The 12,813-nt window shown below is 52.0% G+C and overlaps 1 protein-coding gene across 4 annotated transcripts in view; it reads left to right on the top strand.

The window, feature by feature from the left end:
• CAPG (capping actin protein, gelsolin like) overlaps positions 1–12,813 on the top strand; it is a 21,626-nt gene extending 8,813 nt beyond the window's left edge. For 2 of the 4 annotated variants that reach the window (XM_041754253.1, XM_041754256.1), the window contains exons 2-10: positions 6,607–6,642; positions 6,819–6,991; positions 7,071–7,225; positions 7,435–7,602; positions 8,904–9,053; positions 9,400–9,492; positions 9,899–10,031; positions 11,879–11,967; positions 12,637–12,813. In XM_041754253.1, the coding sequence (XP_041610187.1) occupies positions 6,607–6,642; positions 6,819–6,991; positions 7,071–7,225; positions 7,435–7,602; positions 8,904–9,053; positions 9,400–9,492; positions 9,899–10,031; positions 11,879–11,967; positions 12,637–12,702 (1,063 nt within the window). In that variant the 3' untranslated portion in view covers positions 12,703–12,813. Of the gene's footprint in view, positions 1–5; positions 494–6,606; positions 6,643–6,818; positions 6,992–7,070; positions 7,226–7,434; positions 7,603–8,903; positions 9,054–9,399; positions 9,493–9,898; positions 10,032–11,878; positions 11,968–12,636 lie in introns of those variants that run through there. The other 2 variants (XM_041754255.1, XM_041754254.1) reach the window with 2 other exon arrangements.

Here is a 12,813-nt window from a genome sequence, read left to right as displayed (position 1 = left end):
TGAGGCCGAGGAGGGCAGACGTGTCCCCCGGGGCTGGCAAGCGTGGTGGCCTTCTTGGGGCTCTCCTCGCGGGGCCCAGACTCCGCTAGGAGCCTAGCCCGCAGCCAGCAGCGGGGCGGGGGTGGGCCTCAGCCTCCCCAGGGGCGGCGGCGAGGAGCAGCCCAGCGCTTCCCCTGCGGGCCCTCCGCCGCGCCCTCCTCCCTCCAGGCGGCCGCCCCTCACACTGTCCCCGAGCCGGAGGGGACCGCACGGGCGGGCGGAGCCAGGGGCCGGGGGGCGGGACAGCCCCACCTCGGGAAGCGAGAAGCTGGGTGCGGCGCGCCGAAAAGCAGAAGTGCGAGCCGGAGAGCCGCGGAAAGGTGCGAGTGGCAGGGCGACCCCCGGGACCCTAACGCGGGCAGGTGAGGGCTGGCTGCCAGCTCTGGAGACAGAGACCCACGCTCTGGAGGCCGCTCTGCCCAGGACCGGTGTCCAGCTTGGTGCCAGGCTCCAGGTACATTTATCGTCGGGCTGGAGCCCCAGGGTTGTGCCCAGGATCCTGATGAGCAATTCCTGGATCCGGCGGTGTCCTGGCTGGCGGGAGAGGTGGTGCGGACCTCCTGACAAGTTTGGGGATGCCCGTTCCTAAGACAGGGCCAGGTGACTGTAGACAGGTGGGCTGCAGTGTGGGGGGGGAAGGGGACAGAGCATGGGAATTCAAACTGTAGCACACCCATTCTTCTGCAAATCCATCAAGACCTCAGCTCCGAGTATAGTCCTGGGCCTGGGGGGTAGGGGAAGGGGAGGAGGAGGGAGGTGACCGTGGAGGACGGAAGGTGGGGAGCCCCACTTAGTATCAGGGGAAAGAGGACTAGCCAGAGTCCCCAGGCAAGGGCTCAGGACCCATCTCTCCCGGCCCGGGGAATGCCCACATCCCAGGCTGGGAGGACTTGCTGTCATTTCTAGCGTCAACGTTCACCCCTCCACTCTTTCTTGGGGAGAGGGGGAGAGGCTGTTGCATTTCTCTAGGGGCCAGTGGACCGTGAAGTGAAGAGATCTAGAGTCAGAGTCTGAAGAGGGCAGAGAAAGCACTGGAGGGCAGGCAGGGGCAGTTGTCCTGACAGTTGTCAAGCATTGCCTTAAAGGTATGCATCACAGGGACACCTCCCCCTGCCCCCAAGTCCCCCAGGGTGTCCTCAAAGGCAGGTTCCTTCCCAAGTCTGGGCCCTGGAATGGTCAGCACGGTGTGCATCCTCCCCCACCCTTGGCATCCTGACAGTCTCACTGGATTCCTCAACCTCTGCTTTCTGCCTCGGGGCTGCTACAACCTGTCCCAGCCTGTGAATTCCCACGCTCTCCCTCACGCTCTGGCTGCTCCAGGAATCATGGCCCCACAAGTCCTGAGTATCCAACACACCCTCTGAGCACCTGCAGGGTGCCAGGCACAGGGTGGGGTTTGTAGTGGCAGAAAAGCTTCCCCTTCCTCCCTTCTAGTTTCTTTGGCTGGTCTATTAAATCAGTATACAACAGATTAGCAGGAGAAAAAACGGAAAGTTTAATAACACGGATACCTCCTGTATACTTGGGAGAGATCCAGGAAAACTTGAAATGGTCAAAGCCATCACCTTAAATACCGTCTTAGGCTAAAGACAAAAGATGTTGGGGGTCAGTTATGGGAGGTTACTAGGAAAAGCCTACTTACTGAACAAGGGTAAGGTTGTTATGCAGATTTAAGTGGCTGCTTTCTTCTTTGATAAGTTGCTACAGTCACCCCCTCCTCCCTTCTTGATACAGTAAGGAGAAACCCTGATAGTGGGAGACTTCCCTTATAAGTGTAAATGTCTCTTACAAAGGGCAACTTCTGCTTGGTTTTCTGAATGTCACCAATGTCTGCTGCTTCTTAAAAATAGCCAATTTAGGGCACCTGGGTGGCTCAGTTGGTTAAGTGTCTGCCTTTGGCTCAGGTCATGACCCCAGGGTCCTGGAATTGAGTCCTGTATTGGGTTCCCTGCTCAGCGGGCAGTCTGCTTCTCCTTTCCCCTCTGCTGCTACCCCTGCTTGTGCTCTCTCTCTCAAATAAATAAACAAAATCCTTCTTTAAAAATAGCCAGTTTAAAATAATCAACATGCCAAAATGGCTTATTTTGGGGTGGTATATTTTGCTCCCCTTCAGGTTCTAGCTAAGAGAGGCAAAATACACTCCCCGCCCAAAAGGCCTTTATGGTCTAGTAGGGCAGGTGGGCAGATCCGTAACTCAGTGGACTATGGCAGAGTGAGAAGAAACAAAGGTTTTAATGGAAGAGGTATGTATATATGGAGGCTGTCTTGTGAGGTGGTAAGTTCTCCATCACCAGAAGTATTCAAGAGGAGGATGCTGAGGGATGCTATAGAAGGAGTTCCTGCGCTGTGTGCAAACGGGCATACGTTGGGAGGCAGATGCAGAGCAGGATAAGATAAGCATTGAGGCTCCTTTTAACCCTGACTATCTGTGATTCTGTGACATTCCTCACTTGGGAAAGTTTGTCTGTGGCCCCACTGCTTTGTGATGGCTCCTTACTTCTCTCTCCAGTTAGACCACGAGACATGGGTTATTCTTTCTCATTTCTGTGCCTGCACCATTGCTCTGCCCAGTGCCAAGATCCCAATGTAGACTTTGTATGGAATTGCATAGACCCTGGTGTGGGCCACTTGAGGAATGCAGGAGTGTCAAGTGAGTCTGCTGCTCTGATTGAGACATGAAGCTGTCAGGTCATGCAAGTAGAGACTGACGACTGTGCTCCCAAGTGAGAGGGCTGGGGGAACTCCCAGAGAAGTCTGAGGCTACCGAGTGTCCTGGAAGTCTCCGTGGACAGCTGGGGTGGTATGGGCCTGGAGAGTTGTGGGGCTTCATTTTACGTGAGGGTTGGTATGCATACTGGGAAAGCTCAAGTTGCTGTGGGTTTGGGCAGAACTGCTGGACGGGAGAGGTGTCATATGGCCTCTTACCTGTGAGAGCCTGGAGCAGAAGGCCAATGTGCAGAGATCTGATGGGACAGCATGAATTTTGGCCCTGACCTGAGCTTTAGAGTCACCTGGGACTTCTCAAACATGCTATCCAGGCTCCACCCCAGAGGCTCTGATTTTAACTGTTCTAGTATGTGGCCTGGACATTGGGATTTTTTTGAGCTTGATGATCCTAATGTACAAGCAGGTGCAAGATGCCATTCTGGACAGTTAACTGGCAGCACAGAATTGCATGGAACATGTGTTCAAAATGCAGATGCACAGGCCCCACTCCACACTCTAATCAGAATCTCCAGGCCTTGGGCTGGGGCATCTGTGTTTTTATAAGATTCCAAGGTAATTTTAACAGGCAGCCGGGGTGTTGAAGAAGCAGGTGGCCAAACCCCTTTCATCAAAACCCTGCAGTGGCTCTTCTCCAAGAGAAGCCTGTGGTCTCGAGGGTCGGCTGCTGGCTTCTGAGTTGTGGCCCAAGCTTACAGATCAGTAACACAGAAGGAAAAATAGTGAAGCTAACAATTGACTCTCTTGTTCACAGCATCTCTCCCTGCTGGCTTGGGCGTGGGGCAGTCGCCCCACTACTTCAAACCTGAGTCACAGGCTGAGTAGCCTGTGGTGGAGGATGTGGGCAAGCATGTGACCTTCTGTGGAATGGAGAAACATTAAAGTTTCCCTCCCCCAACCTTCCGCCTCACCACCTCCTGCTTTAGGAAAAAGTGGTTTCAAAAAATGCCTTCAGCTATGCTGTGAGTTAGGAATGGAAAAGAAGTCATGATTCACGTGGTATTTCACATCCATTACCGCTGCTCCTGTTTATCCCTCTGTTTTCTACTGAGACCCAACACCCTCTGCTCTCCTGCCCATCCCCTAAAGATTGGCCCTTCCTGCTTCCCCAGGCCCCAAGAAGCTCCCCATGGTACCAGATTTCGTCTTCACCCTGAAATTCCCCAGGCCCTTACCCTGTGTCACAGATGCTCACCTTACAAAAATCCTGTTCACCTGCACAGGCAGGATTGTGCTGAATTGTGTTACGTTGCTTGATAGTGTGGGCTGTGTATTTGAAGCCAAAAAAAGAAAAAAAGAAAGAAACTGTGTAGTAATCAGAACCTAGGAAAGAGACCGTGAATGAAAAATAATATATATATTTAAAATACTTGCCTTTACTACTTTTCCCCTGAGTAACTTGTCCAAAAAAGATTGCTCTCGCTGACCTATAGAATAACATGATATTTGAGGTTTGGGGAGGAAAATTTTCCTCTGTCCCTCAAGGTCCTTCTAGCTGGGGTAACAATCAAATTGACAGGAGACAGATTAACAAGAGAAAAATTAAATGTAATAGCATACATATGGAGAATCCACACAGACATGGGAATTCCAAAGATGGTGAAGCAACAAGACTCTTACAGGAGCTAAGGAGAGAGGCGAGATAAATAAATAAATAAATAATCTTGAAAAGAGAGTTTTATTTGAGCCCAAGTTAGGACAGCTGCCACAAGAAATATGCTCTTCACAGGGAAGAAGGTGCTCCAGAGAATAAACAGTTTTTACAGGGTTATCTACTTTTCTACATCTTGCAGAAGCTCCAGAGATTATAGATTAGCATATAAGTAAGAACCATGAGTTTTTTTTTAAAAGATCTTATTTACTCATGAGAGATACAGAGAGAGAGGCAGAGACATAGGCAGTGGGAGAAGCAGGCTCCCTGCAGGGAGCCCAATGTGAGACTCAATCCCAGGACCCCAGGATCACCCCCTGAGCGGAAGGCAGATGCTCAACCACTGAGCCACCCAGGCGTCCCAAGAACCATGAGTTTTAATGTCAAGGAATACAGGAAGTGGGAACATTGGTCAGTATCTTAAGAACAAGATGATTTCCTTCAGGCCACTCGTTTTCAAGGCAGGTGTACAACGTATGTTTACATATGTGGGACATAAATCAGGCTTTTGGTTTAAACAAAATTTATTTACAGTCATGCCGACTTAGAAATCTAAAATGGCTTCCTTTTAGGTGTTCTTTTTCATGTGTATATAATATGTTAATAAGGTGGGTCACATTGATTTTTGGATGTTAAACTAACTTTGCATTTTTGGGATAAATGTCATTTAGTCGTGGCATTTTATCTTTTTTGTATATTATTGAGTTCCATATGCTAAAATTTTGATAATATTTGTTGTGTCTATGTTCATGAGGGATGTTGGTCTCATTTTCTTTTTTCTTTTTTCTTTTTTTTAGATTTTATTTATTTATTTGAGAGAACAAGAGAGAGGGAGCATGGGGATTAGGGGCAATAGGAGGGGGAGAGAGAGAATCCCAAGCAGACTCCCATCTTTAGGCTCAATCGCACAATTCTGAGATTCTGACCTGAGCCAAAATCAAGAGTCACACATTCAACCAACTGAGCCACCCAAGCACACCCTAATTTTCTTTTTTATAGTATATTTATCTGGTTTGTTACATCAGGATAATGCTGGTGGCATAGAATGAATTGGGAAGTATTCTCTCCTATTTTCTGGAAAAGTTTGCATAGAATTAGTATTATGTCTTTCTTAAATTTTTGGTAGAATGTACCATGACTGGAGGATGCCTCAGTGGCCCAATCAGTTGAGCATCCGACTCTTCATTTCAGCTCAGGTCATGATCTCAGGGTCCTGGGATCAAGCCCCAGATGGGACTCCCTGCTCAGTGGGGGGAGTCTGCTTCTCCCCCACCTCTGCACCTACCTCTCCTCCTCCCACCTTATGCTTTCTCTTTCTCTCTTAAATAAATAAATAAATAAATAGTCTTAAAAAAAGAATGTACCATGACTTGGAATTGGAGGGGGCAGGGTTGGCTTATGTATAAATTCAGTTTCTTTAATAGATTTGAGAATTATTTAGGTAATCTATTTTTCTTGAGTGAGCTTTCATAATCTGTATCCTTCAAGGAAATTGCCCATTTCATATATGTTGTGGAATATATTGGCATAAGTATTGTAATAGTCTCTTTATCCTTTTAATATTTGTAGAATCTGTAGTGAATCATCTATTTCTGAATTAGAAATTTGTGTCTTTTCCTTTTCCTAATCAGTATGTCTAAAGGTTCATCAATTTTATTGATTTTCTTTTCAAAAACCAGCTTCATTGATTTTTCTCTCTGTATATATATTTTTATTTCTATTCATTTCTGCTCTTATTTTTATTATTTTTTTTCTTCTGATTATTTTGGATTTAATCTGCTTTTCCTTCTTTGGTGTGTTTGTGGTAGAAACTTAAGTTATTGATTTTTGGCTTTTCTAATATAGGCAGTTATTGCTTAAAGAGTTGTATGTCAGCCTTGTGCAATGCCCAGTGTTAAGGGTCTGGAAGCAGAAGAGAGGTAATGGCTGAGAGGTCACAGCAAGGGGAAGACCCTGGCCCAGGAGTCAGAAACCTAGTTTTCACTAGCCACTCACAAGCTTTGTGACTTTGGGGTTAGACTTTCTGTGCCTCAGTTTCTTTGCGTAATGGAGCTAGGGTGATCTTGGGCTCTTGGAGATGAGGTAGTTAATGAAGACGATAGCATTTGACACCCAGAAGGGCCTCCCCAGGCCAATGTGAAGGGGGGTTGTCATAACATTTGTAATCATGGTGGCTTCTTATGTCTTTCCAGAACCGGAAACAGCATGTACACCTCCCTCCCCCAGAGGTAAGCTGTGTGCCCCCCTTTCATCCCTCCCCTTCTTCACCCCCAGGGCTGCCCCCCTCACCCCTTCCCTCATCCCCAGGCCACCGTCCCCCGCCCGCCCGGTCTGCCCAGGGGTCTGCTGGGGTCCACTCCTCATGGGCCCGGGCCACCACCGCCAACCCTCTTCCCTCCGGCAGTGGTTCTCCGTTCCCAGGCTCGGTGCAGGATCCCGGCCTGCATGTGTGGCGGGTGGAGAAGCTGAAGCCAGTGCCGGTAGCACCTGAGAACCAGGGCGTCTTCTTCTCTGGGGACTCCTACCTAGTGCTGCACAATGGTCCGGAGGAGCTCTCCCACCTGCACCTCTGGATAGGTAAGGGGGCTGGGGGGCGAGTTGGGGGCGTGGCCCAGGCGGGGGGCGGGGTCTCAGGGGCCGGCGCCTCCCCCCCCAGGCCAGCAGTCTTCCCGGGATGAGCAGGGGGCCTGTGCCGTGCTGGCCGTGCACCTCAACACGCTGCTTGGGGAGCGGCCGGTGCAGCACCGCGAGGTGCAGGGCAACGAGTCCGACCTCTTCATGAGCTACTTCCCGCGTGGCCTCAAGTACCAGGTCAGAGCCCACCTCCCAGCGCCCCCCACACCCGCGGCTGCTCTCCCCGCTGCTCCTCCTTCCCGCCAGTTCTCACCCTGCGAAGGGCGCAGGCGCCTTCGGGCCTGGGCCCCCTCCCCATCTTTGTGCCCATCTCCTGCCGGGACAGGGTAGGGAGGGCTACGGGGGTGGGGGGCCGTCCCCCACTCAGGTTGGCGTCTGGGCTGCAGGAAGGTGGCGTGGAGTCAGCATTTCACAAGACCTCCCCAGGGGCCACGGCGGCCCCCATCAAGAAGCTGTACCAGGTGAAGGGGAAGAAGAACATCCGCGCCACGGAGCGGGCGCTGAGCTGGGACAGCTTCAACACCGGGGACTGCTTCATCCTGGACCTGGGCCCGGTGAGTCGCAGGCCCTTTAAGCCGGCAGGGACCGGGAGGCCGGCGAGGGGCAAGAGGCCACTCCAGCCATTAGAAGACATCTCCTATCCCGAAAGACAGAAGCCCCTCCGCCATCCAGGCCCTCTCCCAGCCTTGTAGCTCTGGCCAGCCGCCGGCCCTGCCGTGAATTTGTCCGCTGGGCCGTTCACTCAGGGAGTCTCTGATGCCCACTCCGAGTCGGCTCGGGAACCACAAGGCCCGTTGCTGTGTGGCACGGTGGCATGTGATGAGGACTGTCGAGAGGCAGGGCCTGTGCCAGGGGCTTGGGCCAGGCAGGGGTCCCTCTAGCAGGCGCTGAAGCCAGTCCCAGGAAGGTGCCTGGCGCTGGGGGGGGGGGGGGGGGGATATGATGCTTTAACAGCCCCAGAGGCAGGTGAGCTGGAGCAGGTGAGCTGGGGCAGCGGAAGGGGGTGAGGTGCAGACACACATGCTGACGGCAGGGAAGGGACTGGCTTGATGGATCCCTGGGTGTGGACAGGAGCGGAGGGAACGGAAAGGGTTCTGGAGCCTGAGACCTAGGTCTGGAGACTGGTTGAGGAGTCTGGATTGCATCTGGTGCTGAAGGTTCCAGGCAGGAAACCAACCCAGAGCAGTTTATTTTTTTAATTTTTAATTTTAAAATATTTATTTATTCATAAGAGACACAGAGGGGGAGAGGCAGAGACACAGGCTGAGGGAGAAGCAGGCTCCATGCAGGGGGCCCGATGTGGGACTCTCCCGGGATTCCAGGATCACGCCCCTAGCTGAAGGCAGACGCTCAACCGCTGAGCCACCTGGGCGTCCCCAGGAGCAGTTTAGAAGGAGGGCTAGCAGCAGTGAGCTGGAGACAGGTGATGAGCTCAGCAGGGGGCTAGTAGCCGTGTGAGATACGGGGCACCAGGATGGCATTCGCCCAGTCACTCATTCATTCATTATTTAATATGTGCCTAAATTTGTGCCATCTCTGTTTTAGTACTGGGCACGCAGCTGTGAACAAAGCAAAGCAAAACACAACCCTCATGCCCTAATGAAAATTTCTAGTCAGGGGACATAGATTATAAACCAGATAAAGACCTTTAAGTCTATTTGGATAAAGCCATGTGGAGAAACAAAGCAGGAGGTAGATGGGGCTGGCCAGAGAAACACTTGCAAAGATTGCTGTGTTGTCTTAGATGGTCTTGCCTCCCGGGGCAGTTCTTCAGGAACACCCCCCCACCCCCGTCACACACATATACAGTCAACAAGCTGGATGCAGGGATCTGAGCCTCCCCACTTCCCTCCAGAACATCTTCACCTGGTGTGGTGGAAAGTCCAACATCCTGGAGCGCAACAAGGCACGGGACCTGGCTCTGGCCATCCGGGACAGTGAGCGACAGGGCAAGGCCCAGGTGGAGATTGTCACTGACGGAGAAGAGCCTGCAGAGATGATCCAGGTTGGGGGATATTGGGTGGGCAGCCGGGAGAAGCTGGGGGAGGGGTTGAGGGTGGTCAGATGAGGGTGGCAGGGATGGGGGTGGGTGGTCTGTGTATAGCTTAGGGCTGTGGGCTATGATCATAAGGGATCATAGGATGCCTTCGTGTGATTCAGAGTAAAGTTGCCTTTTGGGCAGATGGACCAGTGGCCTGGCAGGTGGACTGGGCTGGACCCAGCTCTCACCCCCTTGTGCGGGACACAATTTACCTCCCTCAGATATGATAGCCTTGGGCATAATGGCTTGGGAAGGTCTGGGACAGGTGCCCAGGAATGCCTGGAAACCTGGCCTGCCCTGGCCCCTCTAGGTCCTGGGCCCCAAGCCTGCTCTGAAGGAGGGCAACCCTGAGGAAGACCTCACAGCGGACCGGACAAACGCCCAGGCCGCGGCTCTGTATAAGGTAGGTGCTCCGGGCCTGCCCTGGGTCCAGGTAGGGGTGCTTTAGTGACCGGAGAAAGCCCAGGGAAGATTGGGTGGGGCAGCACAGTGGTTTATCCAGGGCTCCAAGTGAGGGGAGGATGGGAAATGGATGGATGTCTGGCCCCCTGAGGAGATATTGACACTTCACTTCCAGCCCATTCTTGGAGAAGGAGATGTGAAGCTGATGCTGAGCTTTACTTTTTTGGATTCTTTGCATTTATTTGTGATTTGAAATCTACTTAATTTCTGCAGTGGTTCCAGTCTCCTCTCTGCTCCTTGGGCTGGGGCCGTGAGCGGGGGCCTTGGGGGCCATGGCATATGGGCGGAGGTTAGGGCTGTGTGTTGGGGGCAGGGGGTGGCATCTGGCATTGCCCATCCTCCCCCAGGTCTCTGATGCCACTGGACAGATGAACCTGACCAAGGTGGCCGACTCCAGTCCCTTTGCCCTTGAGCTGCTGCTGTCTGATGACTGCTTCGTGCTGGACAATGGGCTCTGTGGCAAGATCTACATTTGGAAAGGTACGCGGGGGTTTCTCCATTCTCGCCTGAGGCCCCTGCAGCTGCTCTGACCTGGGCACACTTCCCACTAGAGGGCTCAGCCTGCCTGACTGCTTTCAAAAACAGCCTCAGGGAGCTGCTGAGCAGTTTCTCTTTGCTGTTCCCACCCCCTAAATTCCAGGCAAAGGTTCTGAAATGTCAGCAAGCCTTAGAATCACCAGAGGGCCTGTTAGAACAGAAGGCTGGACTCCCCCTCCCCCCGCCCCCAGCCAAAGATTTTGCATATCTAATTGGTTTAAGCCTTGATGCTGGCCCAGGATTACCGTCAAGCATTGCTGTCCTAGAGCACTCCTACCCTTCTGGGCTGCTGGGACCCCAATCTTGCTATTCTACCTTGGGGTGTGACAGAGCAATTTTACATAAATTAAATCTCACTTTGTGTCCTCAGTAAAGAACTAGTAGAACTTGTTTTTCCAAGAAATTGTACTGGCTGGAGATAGAAACACTGTCATGTATAAGCTTGTTCTCTTGGTTTAACTCCAAAAATGTTGAAACAAAGCTCTGAGTCTCTGACTGGCCCCGGGAACCTCCTTACTTCTCCATGCCTGTCTTTTCTCGAGCATGTCTTACCTTCCGGACCGGATTATAAATTTCCCAAAAGCAGGAACCATATCATCTCTGGTGTCTTGATGAAATAGCATTTTGCTCAATAAATATTTGTGGGGGCAACCAAAGCCAAGAGAAACCCGCAGCCCTAGCCTGGCCAGGAAGGATTGGGCATTCTCAGGATAGCGGCTACTGGCCAGGAGTACTCTAGGCTCGGGGGAGGGCCAGAGCAGCAGGCAGCGTGGAGCCTTCTAGGAGTTGGGGTGAGGGCAATCGGAAATTGCGCACTGGGGCTGCCCTTCCCTTCCTGCCACAGAGTATCTTTCCCATGAACCATTTCCAAGCTTGAGGGGTTCCCGGATGCCCACGGAAGGGAATTTAACCCCAAGCAAAGAACCGAACCATTTCTGAAAGAGAAACCAGAGGAAAAAGAAAATTGGGAGCCGGGAAGAGAAGGCTCTTGCTTTAAACTGAGCACATCTTGCACGAAAGAGATTGCCCACAGGAGGGAAAGGATAACTTATGGTCTTCCTTTTTACAGGCTCTTAGGTGGCAGACCTGATGGCAGAGCCATAAGGCCAGTTTCAGCTGTTGGGCATTATGGGAGTAAGATGGATGATAAATAACACCCTTTTGTCCCGTTTAGTGTTACACAAAAGGCTTGATACTTGTTGATACTTGTCAACAGCACAGTTGACAGACTCCAGAGGCAGGTGTCCCGGGTGGGACTCTAGATTTAGAGTCTCAGGCCACAGGGAATGTTAGTTCTGAATATCCGTGGGGCCCTGGTCCGAGCAGAAGGTTTTTTTTTTGTTTTTTTTTTTTAAATTTTTATTTATTTATGATAGTCAGAGAGAGAGAGAGAGAGAGGCAGAGACACAGGCAGAGGGAGAAGCAGGCTCCATGCACCGGGAGCCCGATGTGGGATTCGATCCCGGGTCTCCAGGATCACGCCCTGGGCCAAAGGCAGGCACCAAACCGCTGCGCCACCCAGGGATCCCGAAGGTTTTGATTAGAGCAGATAGGAGGAACAGTTTTCATCCCACTTGGGGCTGCCGGGTTGGGAGAAGTCTCAAGGGGCTGACCTCACACCTCCAAACAGCTCCTCAGCATCTTAGCACCTCCTGGTCCAGCTGTTCTATGGAATCCCACCTTAAGTTCCCTTGAGAAAATGGGATGTGGGCTAGAGAGGGTCCCTGCTTTTAAAAAATAAATAAACAAATCAATCAATCAATCAATCAATCCCCTTCCTATTGATTCAGGGCGAAAAGCTAATGAGAAGGAGCGGCAGGCGGCTCTCCAAGTGGCCGAGGACTTCATCTCCCGCATGCGCTATGCCCCCAACACTCAGGTGAGGAGACGCCTTGTGTCTTACCGCCCCCCCCCCCTCGCTGGGGTCTCTTCCTGTGGCCTCTTGCCCCACAGACTGGACAAGAAGGGCAGGAAACCCTTGGGCAGAGTCAGGAACTGTCAAGCCTCCCTACTGGTCCCCTCCAGTGGGAAAGCCCTTTTTAATCCTTCAACATTTAAAAGTACATGGTGTTTTCTTTTGCTTAAAAAAATTTTTTTAGGGGGATCCCTGGGTGGCTTAGCGGTTTAGCGCCTGCCTTCGGCCCAGGGCATGATCCTGGAGTCCCGGGATCGAGTCCCACGTCAGGCTCCCTGCATGGAGCCTGCTTCTCCCTGTGCCTGTGTCTCTGCCCCTCTCTCTCTCTCTCTCTCTCTCATGAATAAATAAAATCTTAAAAAAAAATTTTAGAAAGAGCTCTCAAGTATGAGATGGGGGAGGGGCAGGGGGAGGAGGAGAGCAGCAGACTCCTCCGTGCTGAGCACAGGGCTTTATCTTAAGACCCTGAGGTCATGACCCGAGCTGAAACCAAGAGTGGATGCTCAACTGACTGAGCCACCCAGGGGCCCCAAAAGTACATGGTGTTTGCTAAGAGGATGTTGGGCATCTCTCCTCTGGCAGCCCGAGGGTGGAACCTTGAGGGCCAGACTTCTCCCTCTTTCTGCCCTGCAGGTGGAGATTCTGCCCCAGGGCCGCGAGAGCCCCATCTTCAAGCAATTCTTCAAGGACTGGAAATGAGGGTGGGCGCCTCCCTGCCCCCCACCTCCTGCCCGCTTTCTCCTCTGGCTGCCTGGCCAGTGCTGAGGTGCCCCCGAGGCTGTTGAATAAAGGTGACAAGTGCTTTCCCAA

Source organism: Vulpes lagopus, chromosome 5 (genome assembly GCF_018345385.1).
Source record: "Vulpes lagopus strain Blue_001 chromosome 5, ASM1834538v1, whole genome shotgun sequence".
NCBI lineage: Eukaryota > Metazoa > Chordata > Mammalia > Carnivora > Canidae > Vulpes > Vulpes lagopus.
Note: the sequence above shows the minus strand (reverse complement) of the source record. Positions and strands in the feature narration are given on the sequence as shown.